An 18,832-nucleotide genomic window follows, 5' to 3' on the forward strand; every position below is an offset into this window, starting at 1 on the left:
CCAGTCAGTGTGTCTGTATGAACCCCTCTCTCTCTCAGTGCAGTGTTAATGTACTGGAGTATCCAGTCAGTGTGTCTGTATTAACCCCTCTCTCTCTCTCAGTGCAGTGTTCATGTACTGGAGTGTCCAGTCAGTGTGTCTGTATTAACCCCTCTCTCTCAGTGCAGTGTTAATGTACTGGAGTGTCCAGTCAGTGTGTGTGTATTAACCCCTCTCTCTCTCAGTGCAGTGTTAATGTACTGGAGTGTCCAGTCAGTGTGTCTGTATTAACCTCTCTCTCTCTCAGTGCAGTGTTAATGTACTGGAGTGTCCAGTCAGTGTGTGTGTATTAACCCCTCTCTCTCTCAGTGCAGTGTTAATGTACTGGAGTGTCCAGTCAGTGTGTGTGTATGAACCCCTCTCTCTCAGTGCAGTGTTAATGTACTGGAGTGTCCAGTCAGTGTGTCTGTATTAACCCCTCTCTCTCTCTCAGTGCAGTGTTAATGTACTGGAGTGTCCAGTCAGTGTGTCTGTATTAACCCCTCTCTCTCTCAGTGCAGTGTTAATGTACTGGAGTGTCCAGTCAGTGTGTGTGTATTAACCCCTCTCTCTCTCAGTGCAGTGTTAATGTACTGGAGTGTCCAGTCAGTGTGTGTGTATGACCCCTCTCTCTCTCAGTGTGTGCTAACCTGTCTCTCTCTCTCAGGATGTGACTGCTCTCCAGATTGTGCTCCCGGACTCTGCTCTGCGTCTGCAGGCTCTGCTGGACTTCGAGGATGTGGGAGGAGTGAAGAGGATTGCAGGAGATGAGTGGCTGTTTGAAGGGCCCGGTCAGTGTGTGTTGTGTGTTGTGTGTGAGGGAAGATGTGTGTGGAGCTGCCAGGGTTGGGTCTGTTGTGTGACAGTTGTCTTGTTGTGTGGTGTTGTATGATGATTGTGTTGTTGTCGTCTGAGCTCAGTGAAGCCTTCCAGTGTGCTTTGATTTCAGTGAGACCTGCAGGTTGTGTGACGGTTGTGTTGTTGTCCTGTGAGCTCAATGAGCGCTGCAGGTTGTGTTGTGTGACGGTTGTGTTGTTGTTGTCCTGTGAGCTCAATGAGCCTGCAGGTTGTGTTGTGTGACGGTTGGGTTGTTGTTGTCCTGTGAGCTCAATGAGCGCTGCAGGTTGTGTTGTGTGACGGTTGTGTTGTTGTCCTGTGAGCTCAATGAGCGCTGCAGGTTGTGTTGTGTGACGGTTGTGTTGTTGTTGTTCTGTGTCTCAGTGAAAGCTGCAGGTTGTGTTGTGTTGTTGTTGTCCTGTGAGCTCAATGAGCGCTGCAGGTTGTGTTGTGTAACGGTTGTGTTGTTGTTGTTCTGTGTCTCAGTGAAAGCTGCAGGTTGTGTTGTGTGACGGTTGTGTTGTTGTTCTGTGTCTCAGTGAAAGCTGCAGGTTGTGTTGTGTTGTTGTTGTCCTGTGAGCTCAATGAGCGCTGCAGGTTGTGTTGTGTGACGGTTGTGTTGTTGTTGTCCTGTGAGCTCAATGAGCGCTGCAGGTTGTGTTGTGTGACGGTTGTGTTGTTGTTGTCCTGTGAGCTCAATGAGCGCTGCAGGTTGTGTTGTGTGACGGTTGTGTTGTTGTTGTTCTGTGAGCTCAATGAGCGCTGCAGGTTGTGTTGTGTGACGGTTGTGTTGTTGTTGTTCTGTGTCTCAGTGAAAGCTGCAGGTTGTGTTGTGTGACGGTTGTGTTGTTGTTCTGTGTCTCAGTGAAAGCTGCAGGTTGTGTTGTTGTTGTCCTGTGAGCTCAATGAGCGCTGCAGGTTGTGTTGTGTGACGGTTGTGTTGTTGTTGTTCTGTGTCTCAGTGAAAGCTGCAGGTTGTGTTGTGTGACGGTTGTGTTGTTGTCGTCCTGTGAGCTCAATGAGCGCTGCAGGTTGTGTTGTGTGACGGTTGTGTTGTTGTTGTCCTGTGAGCTCAATGAGCGCTGCAGGTTGTGTTGTGTGACGGTTGTGTTGTGCTGTTATCGTGTTGTGCGACAGGAACCTACATCCCCAGGAAGGAGGTGGAGGTGCTGGAGACGGTCAGGGCCACGGTCATCCAGCACAACCAGGCCATCAGGCTGCGCGCTCGCAAAGAGGGACTGGACCGCAGCCGCGTGCAGAGAGTGACCGGTGAGTGACCGGACCCCAGACTGACCAGAGTGAGCCGAGAGTGACCGGACCTGTGACTGACCAGACCGGAGACTGACCGCTGAGTGACCAGAGTGAGCCGAGAGTGACCGGACCTGTGACTGACCCGAGACTGACCAGACTGGAGACTGACCGGTGAGTGACCAGAGTGAGCTGAGAGTGACCGGACCTGTGAGTGACCCGAGACTGACCAGACCTGTGAGTGACCGGACTGGAGAATGACCGGACCGGTGAGTGACTGGACTGGAGAGTGACCAGAGAGTGACTGGAGACAGAGAGGGACCGGTGACTGACCAGTGAGTGACCGGACCGGTGACTGACCGGTGAGTGACCGGACTGGAGAGTGACCGGAGACAGATAGGGACCGGTGACTGACCAGTGAGTGACCGGACCGGTGACTGACCAGAAAATGACTGGACTGGTGAGTGACTGGACTGGAGAGTGACCTGTGAGTGACCGACCCACCAGCCCACCAGACCGGCGCTGACCAGCCTGACTGACCCCTTTGTCCACAGGGGAGGAGTGGCTCGTGCGCAAGGTGGGGGCCTACCTGCCTGGAGTCCACGAGGAGGTCATGGACATCGTCAACGCCTTCGTCCTGACAGACAAGGTACAGGACAGTGTGTGTGTATGAACCCCTCTCTCTCTCAGTGCAGTGTTAATGTACTGGAGTGTCCAGTCAGTGTGTCTGTATTAACCCCTCTCTCTCTCAGTGCAGTGTTAATGTACTGGAGTGTCCAGTCAGTGTGTCTGTATGAACCCCTCTCTCTCTCAGTGCAGTGTTAATGTACTGGAGTGTCCAGTCAGTGTGTCTGTATTAACCCCTCTCTCTCTCAGTGCAGTGTTAATGTACTGGAGTGTCCAGTCAGTGTGTGTGTATGAACCCCTCTCTCTCTCAGTGCAGTGTTAATGTACTGGAGTGTCCAGTCAGTGTCTGTATTAACCCCTCTCTCTCTCAGTGCAGTGTTACTGTACTGGAGTGTCCAGTCAGTGTGTCTGTATTAACCCCTCTCTCTCTCAGTGCAGTGTTAATGTACTGGAGTGTCCAGTCAGTGTGTCTGTATGAACCCCTCTCTCTCTCAGTGCAGTGTTAATGTACTGGAGTGTCCAGTCAGTGTGTCTGTATTAACCCCTCTCTCTCAGTGCAGTGTTAATGTACTGGAGTGTCCAGTCAGTGTGTCTGTATTAACCCCTCTCTCTCTCTCAGTGCAGTGTTAATGTACTGGAGTGTCCAGTCAGTGTGTCTGTATTAACCCCTCTCTCTCTCTCAGTGCAGTGTTAATGTACTGGAGTGTCCAGTCAGTGTGTGTGTATTAACCCCCCTCTCTCTCAGTGCAGTGTTAATGTACTGGAGTGTCCAGTCAGTGTGTCTGTATTAACCCCTCTCTCTCTCAGTGCAGTGTTAATGTACTGGAGTGTCCAGTCAGTGTGTCTGTATTAACCCCTCTCTCTCTCTCAGTGCAGTGTTAATGTACTGGAGTGTCCAGTCAGTGTGTGTATTAACCCCTCTCTCTCTCTCAGTGCAGTGCTAATGTACTGGAGTGTCCAGTCAGTGTGTGTGTATTAACCCCTCTCTCTCTCTCAGTGCAGTGTTAATGTACTGGAGTGTCCAGTCAGTGTGTGTGTATTAACCCCTCTCTCTCTCTCAGTGCAGTGTTAATGTACTGGAGTGTCCAGTCAGTGTGTCTGTATTAACCCCTCTCTCTCTCAGTGCAGTGTTAATGTACTGGAGTGTCCAGTCAGTGTGTGTGTATTAACCCCTCTCTCTCTCTCAGTGCAGTGTTAATGTACTGGAGTGTCCAGTCAGTGTGTCTGTATGAACCCCTCTCTCTCTCAGTGCAGTGTTAATGTACTGGAGTGTCCAGTCAGTGTGTGTGTGTATTAACCCCTCTCTCTCTCAGGGCAGTGTTAATGTACTGGAGTGTCCAGTCAGTGTGTCTGTATGAACCCCTCTCTCTCTCAGTGCAGTGTTCATGTACTGGAGTGTCCAGTCAGTGTGTCTGTATTAACCCCCCTCTCTCTCTCAGTGCAGTGTTAATGTACTGGAGTGTCCAGTCAGTGTGTCTGTATTAACCCCTCTCTCTCTCAGTGCAGTGTTAATGTACTGGAGTGTCCAGTCAGTGTGTGTGTATGAACCCCTCTCTCTCTCTCAGTGCAGTGTTCATGTACTGGAGTGTCCAGTTTAACCCCTCTCTCTCTCTGTCAGAAAGCGCTCCATGTCCGAGCTCTGAGGCCCTTCAGGGACAGCAGGGGTCACGAGCGCCGGACCGGGGAGGAGTGGCTGATCACGCTGGCGGACTGCGAGGCCCACATCCCCGAGGTCAGCGAGGAGGTCGTGGGGGTCGTCAGCGTCACCACGCTCAGCAGCCGCCAGTACTGCGTCGTCCTCGACCCCGTGGGGGCTGATGGGAAGCCGCAGCTGGGCCAGAAACGGGTCGTCAAGGTCAGTGTCTGTCTCTGCCTGACCCCCCTCTCTGTCTCTCCGTCTCTCTGTCTCTGTCTCTCTCACTATCTCTCTGTCTTTGTCTCTCGGTGCCGTGTGTACAGGGTGTATTCACCTGTCTCTCTCTCTCTCCTCTCAATTCAGTTCAGTTCAGTTCAAGGTGCTTTATTAGCATGACCGATGGGTACAATCAGTGTTGCCAAAGCAAATAAAAATAATAAAATTAACATAGAACAAAACAAAAAATAGAAGTAAAATAAAATCTACAGACATGTTACAGACATTTACAACAAAGACATATTATATAATATTGACATATACTGTAGGCGGCTGGAGCATTATTGGGAGACGGACTCACTGTTCCTCAGGCTGTGACAGGAGATCACATACTGGGCTGCCAGATCAACTGAGTTCCCTCCTCCCTCTCCCAGTAGGATTGGGACCTGTTGTGGTTTTGGCAGGTGTGGGAACTCTGGGATTAGATTTCTGAATTTGGGGAAGAATGTTTCTCTAATCCCAGAGTATCTGTCACAGTGCAGTAGGAAGTGCACCTCTGTCTCTATTTCTCCCTGCTGGCAGTGGGAGCACAGCCTGTCCTCTCTGGACAGCCAGGTCTGTCTGTGTCCAGTGTGTGTGTCCAGGCTGTGGTCACTGAGCCTGTCCTCTCTGGGCAGCCAGGTCTGCCTGTGTCGCCCAGTTTCTATGGCCAGGTTGTGGTCACTGAGCCTGTACTTCGTCAGGGTCTGTTTCTGTTTGTTGTTTCTTATCTTGGTCAGATATTCGGCTAGTGTGTATTGTCTGTTTAAGGTTCTGTAACATTCCAGTTTGTGTTGTGTTTGTGTGTGTGTGTCCCAGTGTGTGAGATATTGCTGTTTGATCTGTGCTGTGATGTGGTTGAGTCTGGGTTGTGGTGCTCTAGCAGTGCTGTCCTGAGGCTGGTTAGTGTTGGTGTGGCTCAGGTCGGTGAGCCTCAGGACCAGCTGGCTCAGGGGGCTCTGTTTTGGGCTCAGCTCTTGGCTCAGCAGGGCTTTGTGGTGGTAGGAATTTTGGTCGCTGTTTTTTAGGTGTAGCCAATACTTTAATATTCTTTTCTGTATGTTTATCAATAGTGGGTACTGGCCTAATTCGGCCCTGCACCCGTTGTTAGGAGTTTTTCTCTGCACACGGAGGATGATTCTACAGATCTCCATGTGCAGAGTTTCTGTGGGGTGTTTGTCCCATTGGGTGTAATCCTGGTCTGTGAGGGGACCCCACACTTCACTGCCGTATAGGGCAATGGGTTGGATTACACTTTCAAATATTTGGAGCCAGATTCTTGTTGGTGGGTTGATGTTGAAGAGCCTCCTTCTTATTGCGTAGAAAGCCCTGAGTGCCTTCTCCCTCAGTGCCTTCACTGCCAGGTCAAAACTCCCGGAAGAGCTGATGGAGAGACCGAGATATGTGTAGCTGGATGTGTGCTCCAATGTGTTGTTGTTCAGTGTGAATTTGTACCTGTTTCCCTGAGGTCTGGCTTTCTTCTGGAAAACCATAACTCTGGTCTTGTCCAGATTGACTGTCAGTGCCCAGGTCTGACAGTCCTGCTCCAGCAGTGCCAGGTCTGACAGTCCTGCTCCAGCAGTGCCAGGTTCTGCTGTTCTGGGTCCAGATGGGCTGTCAGTGTCCAGGTCTGACAGTACTGCTCCAGCAATGCCAGGCTCTGCTGTTCTGGGTCCAGATGGGCTGTCAGTGTCCAGGTCTGACAGTACTGCTCCAGCAATGCCAGGCTCTGCTGTTCTGGGTCCAGATGGGCTGGCAGTGCCCAGGTCTGACAGTCCTGCTCCAGCAGTGCCAGGTTCTGCTGCAGCCCCTGTTCTGTGGGCGACAGCAGGACCAGGTCATCTGCGTAGAGCAGGAACTTGATTTCTGTGTCGTGTAGTGTAAGACCAGGAGCTGCAGACTGCTCCAACATTCCTGCTAATTCATTGATATAGATATTGAACAGTGTTGGGCTCAGGCTGCAGCCCTGTCTCACCCCGCGGCCTTGGGTGAAGAATTTAGTCCTTTTGTTTCCAATTTTCACTACACATTTGCTCTCTGAATACATTGATTTAATGATGTCGTACACTTTGCCCCCTATGCCACTTTGGAGTAGTTTATAAAACAATCTCTCATGCCAAATCGAGTCAAATGCTTTTTTGAAATCGACAAAGCAGGCAAAAATGTTTCCTTTGTGTTTCTGGTGGACGTGTTTGTCTATCAGTGTGTGTAGGGTGTAAATGTGATCAGATGTGCGGTGATCTGGCAAGAAGCCAATCTGTCTTTTACTCTCTCTCTCTCTCTCTCTCTCTCTCTCTCTGTCTCGGTGCTGTGTGAACTGGGTGTCTTCACCTGTCTCTCTCTCTCAGGGGGAGAAGTCCTTCTTCCTCCAGCCTGGAGAGCTCCTGGAACAGGGGATTCAGGATGTCTATGTCCTGTCGGAAGAGGAGGGTCTGGTGCTGAAGGCTGTGGAGGCCTTCATGGACACAGAGGAGGTGAGACAGGGACATGGGGAGGTGCTGACAGGGACACAGAGGGGTGAGACAGGGGGAGGTGATGTCATGGACACAGAGGAGGTGAGACAGGGGGAGGTGATGACAGGGACACAGAGGGGTGAGACAGGGACACAGAGGGGTGAGACAGGGGGAGGTGATGTCGGGGAAACAGAGGGGTGAGACAGGGGGAGGTGATGACAGGGACACAGAGGGGTGAGACAGGGACACAGAGGGGTGAGACAGGGGGAGGTGATGTCGGGGACACAGAGGGGTGAGACAGGGACACAGAGGGGTGAGACAGGGGGAGGTGATGTCGGGGACACAGAGGGGTGAGACGGGGACACAGAGGGGTGAGACGGGGAGGGGTGAGACAGGGGGAAGTGATGACGGGGACACAGAGGGGTGAGACAGGTGGTGTCCTGCTCCTGGCCTCTGCTGGTGTCCGGTCTGGAGCTTGGTTCTGGTTCTGAGTTGTGACCTGTCTCTCTCTCTCAGCCGCAGGAACGGGAGGGGGAGGAGGAGGAGGAGGAGCCACAGAGAGGCACGGTCCGTCGCCCTGGCGACCGCTGGATGCTCCGCGGGCCGCTGGAGTACGTGCCGCCCGTGGGGGTGGAGGTGTTGCTACGGCAACAGGCCATACCACTGGATGAGAACGAGGGGATCTACGTCCGGGACATCAAGACGGGGAAGGTGAGGAGAGGGCAGGGGGCTGTTCTCCTTCCCACAGTCTCTTCCAGAGCCACAATGGCGGCCGCATGAGTGCCCAGCGCTCCCGTTACTACTATACCTCCCATTTATATAAGTGCAACTGCTGGAGCCACAATGGCGGCCGCATGAGCGCCCAGCGCTCCCGTTACTACTATACCTCCCATTTATATAAGTGCAACTGCTGGAGCCACAATGGCGGCCACACTAAGAGCTCAGCGCTCCAGTTTCTCCTGCAGCTTCCCTTTACACCAGTGCAACTGCTGGAGCCACGATGGCGGCCACACAGAGCCCAGCGCTCCAGTTTCTCCTGCAGCTTCCCTTTACACCAGTGCAACTGCTGGAGCCACAATGGCAGCGGCCGTGAGCCCCGCCCTCTCCCCCTCACCCCTGGCAGTGATTGGCCGGCCTCCCCCCCGCAGGTCCGCGCTGTGATTGGCCGCACCTACATGCTGAACCAGGACGAGGAGCTGTGGGCGAAGGAGCTGCCCTCCAACGTGGAGGCCCTGCTGACCGCCGCCCGCGACCCCCTGGCCGAGCGCTCGGACCGCCGGAACGAGGGGCCGCGGCCGGCCCCAAGGGACAAGACGCGCGTCGTCTCCTACAGGGTGCCCCACAATGCCGCGGTGCAGGTGTACGACTACAGGGAGAAGAAGGCCAGGTAGAGTATCGGGGTCCCCCGGGGCTCCCCAGTTCCTGAGTGTGATACAGTGTCTCTGCTGGGATCAGTGTGTGTGTTAAACTGAGTGTGAGACAGTGTCTCTGCTGGGATCAGTGTGTGTGTTAAACTGAGTGTGAGACAGTGTCTCTGCTGGGATCAGTGTGTGTGTTAAACTGAGTGTGAGACAGTGTCTCTGCTGGGATCAGTGTGTGTGTTAAACTGAGTGTGAGACAGTGTCTCTGCTGGGATCAGTGTGTGTGTTAAACTGAGTGTGAGACAGTGTCTCTGCTGGGATCAGTGTGTGTGTTAAACTGAGTGTGAGACAGTGTCTCTCTGCTGGGATCAGTGTGTGTGTTAAACTGAGTGTGAGACAGTGTCTCTGCTGGGATCAGTGTGTGTGTTAAACTGAGTGTGAGACAGTGTGTCTCTGCTGGGATCAGTGTGTGTGTTAAACTGAGTGTGAGACAGTGTGTCTCTGCTGGGATCAGTGTGTGTGTTAAACTGAGTGTGAGACAGTGTCTCTGCTGGGATCAGTGTGTGTGTTAAACTGAGAGTGAGACAGTGTCTCTGCTGGGATCAGTGTGTGTGTTAAACTGAGTGTGAGACAGTGTGTCTCTGCTGGGATCAGTGTGTGTGTTAAACTGAGTGTGAGACAGTGTCTCTGCTGGGATCAGTGTGTGTGTTAAACTGAGTGTGAGACAGTGTCTCTGCTGGGATCAGTGTGTGTGTTAAACTGAGTGTGAGACGGCGTGTCTCTGCTGGGATCAGTGTGTGTGTTAAACTGAGTGTGAGACAGTGTCTCTGCTGGGATCAGTGTGTGTGTTAAACTGAGTGTGAGACGGTGTGTCTCTGGTGGGATCAGTGTGTGTGTTAAACTGAGTGTGAGACAGTGTCTCTGCTGGGATCAGTGTGTGTGTGTTAAACTGAGTGTGAGACAGGGTCTCTGCTGGGATCAGTGTGTGTGTAAAACTGAGTGTGAGACAGTGTCTCTGCTGGGATCAGTGTGTGTGTTAAACTGAGTGTGAGACAGTGTCTCTGCTGGGATCAGTGTGTGTGTTAAACTGAGTGTGAGACAGTGTCTCTGCTGGGATCAGTGTGTGTGTTAAACTGAGTGTGAGACAGCGTGTCTCTGCTGGGATCAGTGTGTGTGTTAAACTGAGTGTGAGACAGCGTGTCTCTGCTGGGATCAGTGTGTGTGTTAAACTGAGTGTGAGACAGCGTGTCTCTGCTGGGATCAGTGTGTGTGTTAAACTGAGTGTGAGACTGTCTCTGCTGGGATCAGTGTGTGTGTTAAACTGAGTGTGAGACAGTGTCTCTGCTGGGATCAGTGTGTGTGTTAAACTGAGTGTGAGACACTGTCTCTGCTGGGATCAGTGTGTGTGTTAAACTGAGTGTGAGACAGTGTGTCTCTGCTGGGATCAGTGTGTGTGTTAAACTGAGTGTGAGACAGCGTGTCTCTGCTGGGATCAGTGTGTGTGTTAAACTGAGTGTGAGACAGCGTGTCTCTGCTGGGATCAGTGTGTGTGTTAAACTGAGTGTGAGACAGTGTGTCTCTGCTGGGATCAGTGTGTGTGTTAAACTGAGTGTGAGACAGTGTCTCTGGTGGGATCACTGTGTGTGTTAAACTGAGTGTGAGACAGCGTGTCTCTGCTGGGATCAGTGTGTGTGTTAAACTGAGTGTGAGACAGCGTGTCTCTGCTGGGATCAGTGTGTGTGTTAAACTGAGTGTGAGACAGTGTGTCTCTGCTGGGATCAGTGTGTGTGTTAAACTGAGTGTGAGACAGTGTCTCTGGTGGGATCACTGTGTGTGTTAAACTGAGTGTGAGACAGCGTGTCTCTGCTGGGATCAGTGTGTGTGTTAAACTGAGTGTGAGACAGTGTGTCTCTGCTGGGATCAGTGTGTGTGTTAAACTGAGTGTGAGACAGTGTCTCTGCTGGGATCAGTGTGTGTGTTAAACTGAGTGTCAGACAGTGTCTCTGCTGGGATCAGTGTGTGTGTTAAACTGAGTGTGAGACAGTGTCTCTGCTGGGATCAGTGTGTGTGTTAAACTGAGTGTCAGACAGTGTCTCTGCTGGGATCAGTGTGTGTGTTAAACTGAGTGTGAGACAGTGTCTCTGCTGGGATCAGTGTGTGTGTTAAACTGAGTGTCAGACAGTGTCTCTGCTGGGATCAGTGTGTGTGTTAAACTGAGTGTGAGACAGCGTGTCTCTGCTGGGATCAGTGTGTGTGTTAAACTGAGTGTCAGACAGTGTCTCTGCTGGGATCAGTGTGTGTGTTAAACTGAGTGTGAGACAGCGTGTCTCTGCTGGGATCAGTGTGTGTGTTAAACTGAGTGTGAGACAGTGTCTCTGCTGGGATCAGTGTGTGTGTTTAACTGAGTGTGAGACAGTGTCTCTGCTGGGATCAGTGTGTGTGTTAAACTGAGTGTGAGACAGTGTCTCTGCTGGGATCAGTGTGTGTGTTAAACTGAGTGTCAGACAGTGTCTCTGCTGGGATCAGTGTGTGTGTTAAACTGAGTGTGAGACAGCGTGTCTCTGCTGGGATCAGTGTGTGTGTTAAACTGAGTGTGAGACAGTGTCTCTGCTGGGATCAGTGTGTGTGGGAGTTGGTCAGGGTGACTGGCCGGTCCCTGTGGCAGCAGGACGGGTTCTGAAGTTCCTCTCTGTCTCTCCCAGGGTGGTGTTCGGTCCAGAGCTGGTCATGCTGGGCCCGGACGAGCAGTTCACGGTTCTGTCACTGTCCGGCGACAAGCCCAAACGCTCCAACGTCATCAAGGCCATCTGCCTGCTGCTGGGGCCGGACTTCTGCACCGACATCATCACCATCGAGACCGCGGACCACGCCCGCCTGCAGCTGCAGCTCTCCTACAACTGGTACTGACCACTGACCACTGACCACTGACCTGACCGGACCGGACTGGACCGGACTGGACTTCTGCACCGACATCATCACCATCGAGACCGCGGACCACGCCCGCCTGCAGCTGCAGCTCTCCTACAACTGGTACTGACCACTGACCACTGACCACTGACCACTGACCACTGACCACTGACCTGACCTGACCGGACTGGACTGGACCGGACTGGACTTCTGCACCGACATCATCACCATCGAGACCGCGGACCACGCCCGCCTGCAGCTGCAGCTCTCCTACAACTGGTACTGACCACTGACCACTGACCACTGACCACTGACCACTGACCACTGACCACTGACCACTGACCTGACCGGACTGGACTGGACCGGACTGGACTTCTGCACCGACATCATCACCATCGAGACCGCGGACCACGCCCGCCTGCAGCTGCAGCTGTCCTACAACTGGTACTGACCACTGACCACTGACCACTGACCTGACCGGACCGGACTGGACCGGACTGGACTTCTGCACCGACATCATCACCATCGAGACCGCGGACCACGCCCGCCTGCAGCTGCAGCTCTCCTACAACTGGTACTGACCACTGACCACTGACCACTGACCACTGACCTGACCGGACTGGACTGGACTGGACTGGACTGGACTTCTGCACCGACATCATCACCATAGAGACCGCGGACCACGCCCGCCTGCAGCTGCAGCTGTCCTACAACTGGTACTGACCACTGACCACTGACCACTGACCTGACCGGACCGGACCGGACTGGACTGGACTTCTGCACCGACATCATCACCATCGAGACCGCGGACCACGCCCGCCTGCAGCTGCAGCTCTCCTACAACTGGTACTGACCACTGACCACTGACCACTGACCTGACCGGACCGGACCGGACTGGACTGGACTTCTGCACCGACGTCATCACCATCGAGACCGCGGACCACGCCCGCCTGCAGCTGCAGCTGTCCTACAACTGGTACTGACCACTGACCACTGACCACTGACCACTGACCACTGACCTGACCGGACCGGACCGGACTGGACTGGACTTCTGCACCGACATCATCACCATCGAGACCGCGGACCACGCCCGCCTGCAGCTGCAGCTCTCCTACAACTGGTACTGACCACTGACCACTGACCACTGACCACTGACCTGACCGGACCGGACTGGACTGGACTTCTGCACCGACATCATCACCATCGAGACCGCGGACCACGCCCGCCTGCAGCTGCAGCTCTCCTACAACTGGTACTGACCACTGACCACTGACCACTGACCACTGACCACTGACCACTGACCTGACCGGACCGGACCGGACTGGACTGGACTGGACTTCTGCACCGACATCATCACCATCGAGACCGCGGACCACGCCCGCCTGCAGCTGCAGCTGTCCTACAACTGGTACTGACCACTGACCACTGACCACTGACCACTGACCACTGACCTGACCGGACCGGACCGGACTGGACTGGACTTCTGCACCGACATCATCACCATCGAGACCGCGGACCACGCCCGCCTGCAGCTGCAGCTCTCCTACAACTGACCACTGACCACTGACCACTGACCACTGACCACTGACCACTGACCACTGACCTGACCGGACCGGACCGGACTGGACTGGACTTCTGCACCTACATCATCACCATCGAGACCGCGGACCACGCCCGCCTGCAGCTGCAGCTCTCCTACAACTGGTACTGACCACTGACCACTGACCACTGACCACTGACCTGACCGGACCGGACCGGACTGGACTGGACTTCTGCACCGACATCATCACCATCGAGACCGCGGACCACGCCCGCCTGCAGCTGCAGCTCTCCTACAACTGGTACTGACCACTGACCACTGACCACTGACCACTGACCACTGACCACTGACCACTGACCACTGACCTGACCGGACTGGACTGGACCGGACTGGACTTCTGCACCGACATCATCACCATCGAGACCGCGGACCACGCCCGCCTGCAGCTGCAGCTGTCCTACAACTGGTACTGACCACTGACCACTGACCACTGACCACTGACCACTTACCACTGACCACTGACCACTGACCTGACCGGACCGGACCGGACCGGACTGGACTGGACTTCTGCACCGACATCATCACCATCGAGACCGCGGACCACGCCCGCCTGCAGCTGCAGCTCTCCTACAACTGGTACTGACCACTGACCACTGACCACTGACCACTGACCTGACCTGACTGGACTTGACCGGACTGGACTTCTGCACCGACATCATCACCATCGAGACCGCGGACCACGCCCGCCTGCAGCTGCAGCTCTCCTACAACTGGTACTGACCACTGACCACTGACCACTGACCTGACCTGACCGGACTGGACTGGACCGGACTGGACTTCTGCACCGACATCATCACCATCGAGACCGCGGACCACGCCCGCCTGCAGCTGCAGCTCTCCTACAACTGGTACTGACCACTGACCACTGACCACTGACCACTGACCTGACCTGACCGGACTGGACTGGACCGGACTGGACTTCTGCACCGACATCATCACCATCGAGACCGCGGACCACGCCCGCCGGCAGCTGCAGCTGTCCTACAACTGGTACTGACCACTGACCACTGACCACTGACCGGACTGGACTGGACCGGACTGGACTTCTGCACCGACATCATCACCATCGAGACCGCGGACCACGCCCGCCTGCAGCTGCAGCTCTCCTACAACTGGTACTGACCACTGACCCGACTGGACCCGACTGGACCCGACTGGACCTGACTGGACTGGACTGGACTGGACTGGACTGGACTGCAGCTGGTCAGCAGACTGGACCTGGGGAGAGCCAGACTGCAGATGACCAGACTGGATACTAGTACTGGCAGAGCCTTGGTGGAGCACACTGGGCTGGACTGGTACCAGTACTGGTACTGGGGGTAATAGCAGATTGGATTTGGACCGGTACTGGTACCGGTATTGGGGAGATATGGGCTGAGCTGGACTGGTAACAGTACTGGTACTGGTGAGAAATAGGCTGGGCCAGACTGGTACTGGTACCAGTACTGGGGAGATATGGGCCGGGCCGGACTGGTAGGGGGTCTGAGGAGAGCTGTCCTGGGGTAAGCACCACTGTCCACAGAGACGCGTCTCCACCTCTCCTTCTCCCATCACCCCCAGGCACTTCGACATCAAGGACCGGAGCGACCCGGCGGAGGCGTCCCACCTCTTCTCCGTCCCCGACTTCATCGGCGACGCCTGCAAGGCCGTGGCCTCGAGAATCCGAGGAGCCGTGGCCTCTGTGCAGTTCGACGACTTCCACAAGGTCTGTGTTCATCTCTCTGTGTGAGGAGTGTCTCTGGGGTCTGTATTAGGGTCTGTGTTCATCTCTCTGTGTGAGGAGTGTCTCTGGGGTCTGTATTAGGGTCTGTATTCATCTCTCTGTGTGAGGAGTGTCTCTGGGGTCTGTATTAGGGTCTGTGTTCATCTCTCTGTGTGAGGAGTGTCTCTGGGGTCTGTATTAGGGTCTGTATTGATCTCTCTGTGTGAGGAGTGTCTCTGGGGTCTGTATTAGGGTCTGTGTTCATCTCTCTGTGTGAGGAGTGTCTCTGGGGTCTGTATTAGGGTCTGTGTTCATCTCTCTGTGTGAGGAGTGTCTCTGGGGTCTGTATTAGGGTCTGTGTTCATCTCTCTGTGTGAGGAGTGTCTCTGGGGTCTGTATTAGGGTCTGTGTTCATCTCTCTGTGTGAGGAGTGTCTCTGGGGTCTGTATTAGGGTCTGTGTTCATCTCTCTGTGTGAGGAGTGTCTCTGGGGTCTGTATTAGGGTCTGTGTTCATCTCTCTGTGTGAGGAGTGTCTCTGGGGTCTGTATTAGGGTCTGTGTTCATCTCTCTGTGTGAGGAGTGTCTCTGGAGTCTGTATTGGGGTCTGTATTCATCTCTCTGTGTGAGGAGTGTCTCTGGGGTCTGTATCAGGGTCTGTATTGATCTCTCTGTGTGAGGAGTGTCTCTGGGGTCTGTATTAGGGTCTGTGTTCATCTCTCTGTGTGAGGAGTGTCTCTGTGTCTGTATTAGGGTCTGTGTTCATCTCTCTGTGTGAGGAGTGTCTCTGGGGTCTGTATTAGGGTCTGTGTTCATCTCTCTGTGTGAGGAGTGTCTCTGGGGTCTGTATTAGGGTCTGTGTTCATCTCTCTGTGTGAGGAGTGTCTCTGGGGTCTGTATTAGGGTCTGTATTCATCTCTCTGTGTGAGGAGTGTCTCTGGGGTCTGTATTAGGGTCTGTGTTCATCTCTCTGTGTGAGGAGTGTCTCTGGGGTCTGTATTAGGGTCTGTGTTCATCTCTCTGTGTGAGGAGTGTCTCTGGGGTCTGTATTAGGGTCTGTGTTCATCTCTCTGTGTGAGGGGTGTCTCTGGGGTCTGTATTAGGGTCTGTGTTCATCTCTCTGTGTGAGGAGTGTCTCTGGGGTCTGTATTAGGGTCTGTGTTCATCTCTCTGTGTGAGGAGTGTCTCTGGGGTCTGTATTAGGGTCTGTGTTCATCTCTCTGTGTGAGGAGTGTCTCTGGGGTCTGTATTAGGGTCTGTATTCATCTCTCTGTGTGAGGAGTGTCTCTGGGGTCTGTATTAAGTTCTTTTTTCTCTTGCCTGTCTAGAACTCAATCCGCATCATCTGCTCGGCAGTGTTCGGGTTCGACGAGTCGATGAAGATCCGGTCCAGTCTGCGGTTCCCCCAGAACGGACTGGTCATCACCAGCGTGGACATCCAGTCGGTGGAGCCTGTGGACCAGAGGACCCGGGACGCCCTGCAGAAGAGTGTGCAGCTGGCCATCGAGATCACCACCAACTCACAGGAGGCAGCTGCCCGGTACCTGTCTCTCTCTCTCTCTCTCTCTCTCCCTGCCTGCCTGTCTCTCTCTCTTAGTGAAGAGGCCAGCCCCTTTCTCTCTCAGTAACAAGGCCAGTTTCTCTCTCTCCCCCTGCCTGTCTCTCTCTCTGACAATCACTCCCTCTCAATGCACTTTCAGTTCAATTCAAGGTGCTGTATTAGCATGACCGAGGGGTACAATCAGTGTTGCCAAAGCAAATAAAAATAATGAAATTCACAGGAAACAAAACAAAAAATAGAAGTAAAATAAAATCTACAGACATGTTACAGACATTTACAACAAAGACATATTATAAAATATTGACATATACTGTAGGCGGCTGGAGCATTATTGGGAGACAGACTCACTGTTCCTCAGGCTGGGACAGGAGATCACACACTGTATTATTATTATTGGGAGACAGACTCACTGTTCCTCAGGCTGGGACAGGAGATCACACACTGTATTATTATTATTGAGAGACGGGCTCACTGTCTGTTCCTCAGGCTGGGACAGGAGCTCACACACTGTATTATTATTATTGAGAGACGGGCTCACTGTCTGTTCCTCAGGCTGGGACAGGAGATCACACACTGTATTATTATTATTGAGAGACAGGCTCACTGTCTGTTCCTCAGGCTGGGACAGGAGATCACACACTGTATTATTATTATTGAGAGACAGGCTCACTGTCTGTTCCTCAGGCTGGGACAGGAGATCACACACTGTATTATTATTATTGAGAGACAGGCTCACTGTCTGTTCCTCAGGCTGGGACAGGAGATCACACACTGTATTATTATTATTGAGAGACGGGCTCACTGTCTGTTCCTCAGGCTGGGACAGGAGATCACACACTGTATTATTATTATTGAGAGACGGGCTCACTGTCTGTTCCTCAGGCTGGGACAGGAGATCACACACTGTATTATTATTATTGAGAGACGGGCTCACTGTCTGTTCCTCAGGCTGGGACAGGAGATCACACACTGTATTATTATTATTGAGAGACGGGCTCACTGTCTGTTCCTCAGGCTGGGACAGGAGATCACACACTGTATTATTATTATTGAGAGACAGGCTCACTGTCTGTTCCTCAGGCTGGGACAGGAGATCACACACTGTATTATTATTATTGAGAGACGGGCTCACTGTTCCTCAGGCTGGGACAGGAGATCACACACTGTATTATTATTATTAAGAGACGGGCTCACTGTTCCTCAGGCTGGGACAGGAGATCACACACTGTATTATTATTATTGAGAGACGGGCTCACTGTCTGTTCCTCAGGCTGGGCAGGAGATCACACTGTATTATTATTATTGAGAGACAGGCTCACTGTCTGTTCCTCAGGCTGGGACAGGAGGTCACACACTGTATTATTATTATTGAGAGACGGGCTCACTGTCTGTTCCTCAGGCTGGGACAGGAGATCACACACTGTATTATTATTATTGAGAGACAGGCTCACTGTCTGTTCCTCAGGCTGGGACAGGAGATCACACACTGTATTATTATTATTGAGAGACGGGCTCACTGTCTGTTCCTCAGGCTGGGACAGGAGATCACACACTGTATTATTATTATTGAGAGACGGGCTCACTGTCTGTTCCTCAGGCTGGGACAGGAGATCACACACTGTATTATTATTATTGAGAGACGGGCTCACTGTCTGTTCCTCAGGCTGGGACAGGAGATCACACACTGTATTATTATTATTGAGAGACGGGCTCACTGTCTGTTCCTCAGGCTGGGACAGGAGATCACACACTGTATTATTATTATTGAGAGACGGGCTCACTGTCTGTTCCTCAGGCTGGGACAGGAGATCACACACTGTATTATTATTATTGAGAGACGGGCTCACTGTCTGTCCCTCAGGCTGGGACAGGAGATCACACACTGTATTATTATTATTGAGAGACAGGCTCACTGTCTGTTCCTCAGGCTGGGACAGGAGCTCACACACTGTATTATTATTATTGAGAGACGGGCTCACTGTCTGTTCCTCAGGCTGGGACAGGAGATCACACACTGTATTATTATTATTGAGAGACGGGCTCACTGTCTGTTCCTCAGGCTGGGACAGGAGATCACACACTGTATTATTATTATTGAGAGACGGGCTCACTGTCTGTTCCTCAGGCTGGGACAGGAGATCACACACTGTATTATTATTATTGAGAGACGGGCTCACTGTCTGTTCCTCAGGCTGGGACAGGAGATCACACACTGTATTATTATTATTGAGAGACGGGCTCACTGTCTGTTCCTCAGGCTGGGACAGGAGATCACACACTGTATTATTATTATTGAGAGACAGGCTCACTGTCTGTTCCTCAGGCTGGGACAGGAGATCACACACTGTATTATTATTATTGAGAGACGGGCTCACTGTCTGTTCCTCAGGCTGGGACAGGAGCTCACACACTACATTATTATTATTGAGAGACGGGCTCACTGTCTGTTCCTCAGGCTGGGACAGGAGATCACACACTGTATTATTATTATTGAGAGACGGGCTCACTGTTCCTCAGGCTGGGACAGGAGATCACACACTGTATTATTATTATTGAGAGACAGGCTCACTGTCTGTTCCTCAGGCTGGGACAGGAGATCACACACTGTATTATTATTATTGAGAGACGG

General features: G+C 52.8%; 2 protein-coding genes and 1 long non-coding RNA gene across 3 annotated transcripts in view; 2 read left to right on the forward strand and 1 right to left on the reverse strand.

The window, feature by feature from the left end:
- The window catches only part of LOC148659584 (uncharacterized), a 117,978-nt gene extending 113,662 nt beyond the window's left edge, over positions 1–4,316 (reverse strand). The window contains exon 1 of the long non-coding RNA XR_015939739.1: positions 4,029–4,316. This is a non-coding gene — a long non-coding RNA (uncharacterized LOC148659584). The remainder of the gene's footprint in view (positions 1–4,028) is intronic.
- LOC148659587 (ceramide synthase-like) overlaps positions 1–18,832 on the forward strand; it is a 164,848-nt gene that overhangs the window by 41,434 nt on the left and 104,582 nt on the right. The window lies entirely within an intron of this gene.
- mvp (major vault protein) overlaps positions 1–18,832 on the forward strand; it is a 34,243-nt gene that overhangs the window by 10,494 nt on the left and 4,917 nt on the right. The window contains exons 4-13 of the mRNA XM_088637326.1: positions 686–809; positions 1,993–2,124; positions 2,658–2,752; positions 4,349–4,585; positions 6,970–7,095; positions 7,591–7,785; positions 8,223–8,461; positions 11,138–11,335; positions 14,503–14,647; positions 15,971–16,182. Of these exons, the coding sequence (XP_088493452.1) occupies positions 686–809; positions 1,993–2,124; positions 2,658–2,752; positions 4,349–4,585; positions 6,970–7,095; positions 7,591–7,785; positions 8,223–8,461; positions 11,138–11,335; positions 14,503–14,647; positions 15,971–16,182 (1,703 nt within the window). The remainder of the gene's footprint in view (positions 1–685; positions 810–1,992; positions 2,125–2,657; positions 2,753–4,348; positions 4,586–6,969; positions 7,096–7,590; positions 7,786–8,222; positions 8,462–11,137; positions 11,336–14,502; positions 14,648–15,970; positions 16,183–18,832) is intronic.

This window comes from Lepisosteus platostomus, chromosome 6 (assembly GCF_059453375.1).
Source record: "Lepisosteus platostomus isolate fLepPlt1 chromosome 6, fLepPlt1.hap1, whole genome shotgun sequence".
Taxonomy (NCBI): Eukaryota; Metazoa; Chordata; class Actinopteri; order Semionotiformes; family Lepisosteidae; genus Lepisosteus; species Lepisosteus platostomus.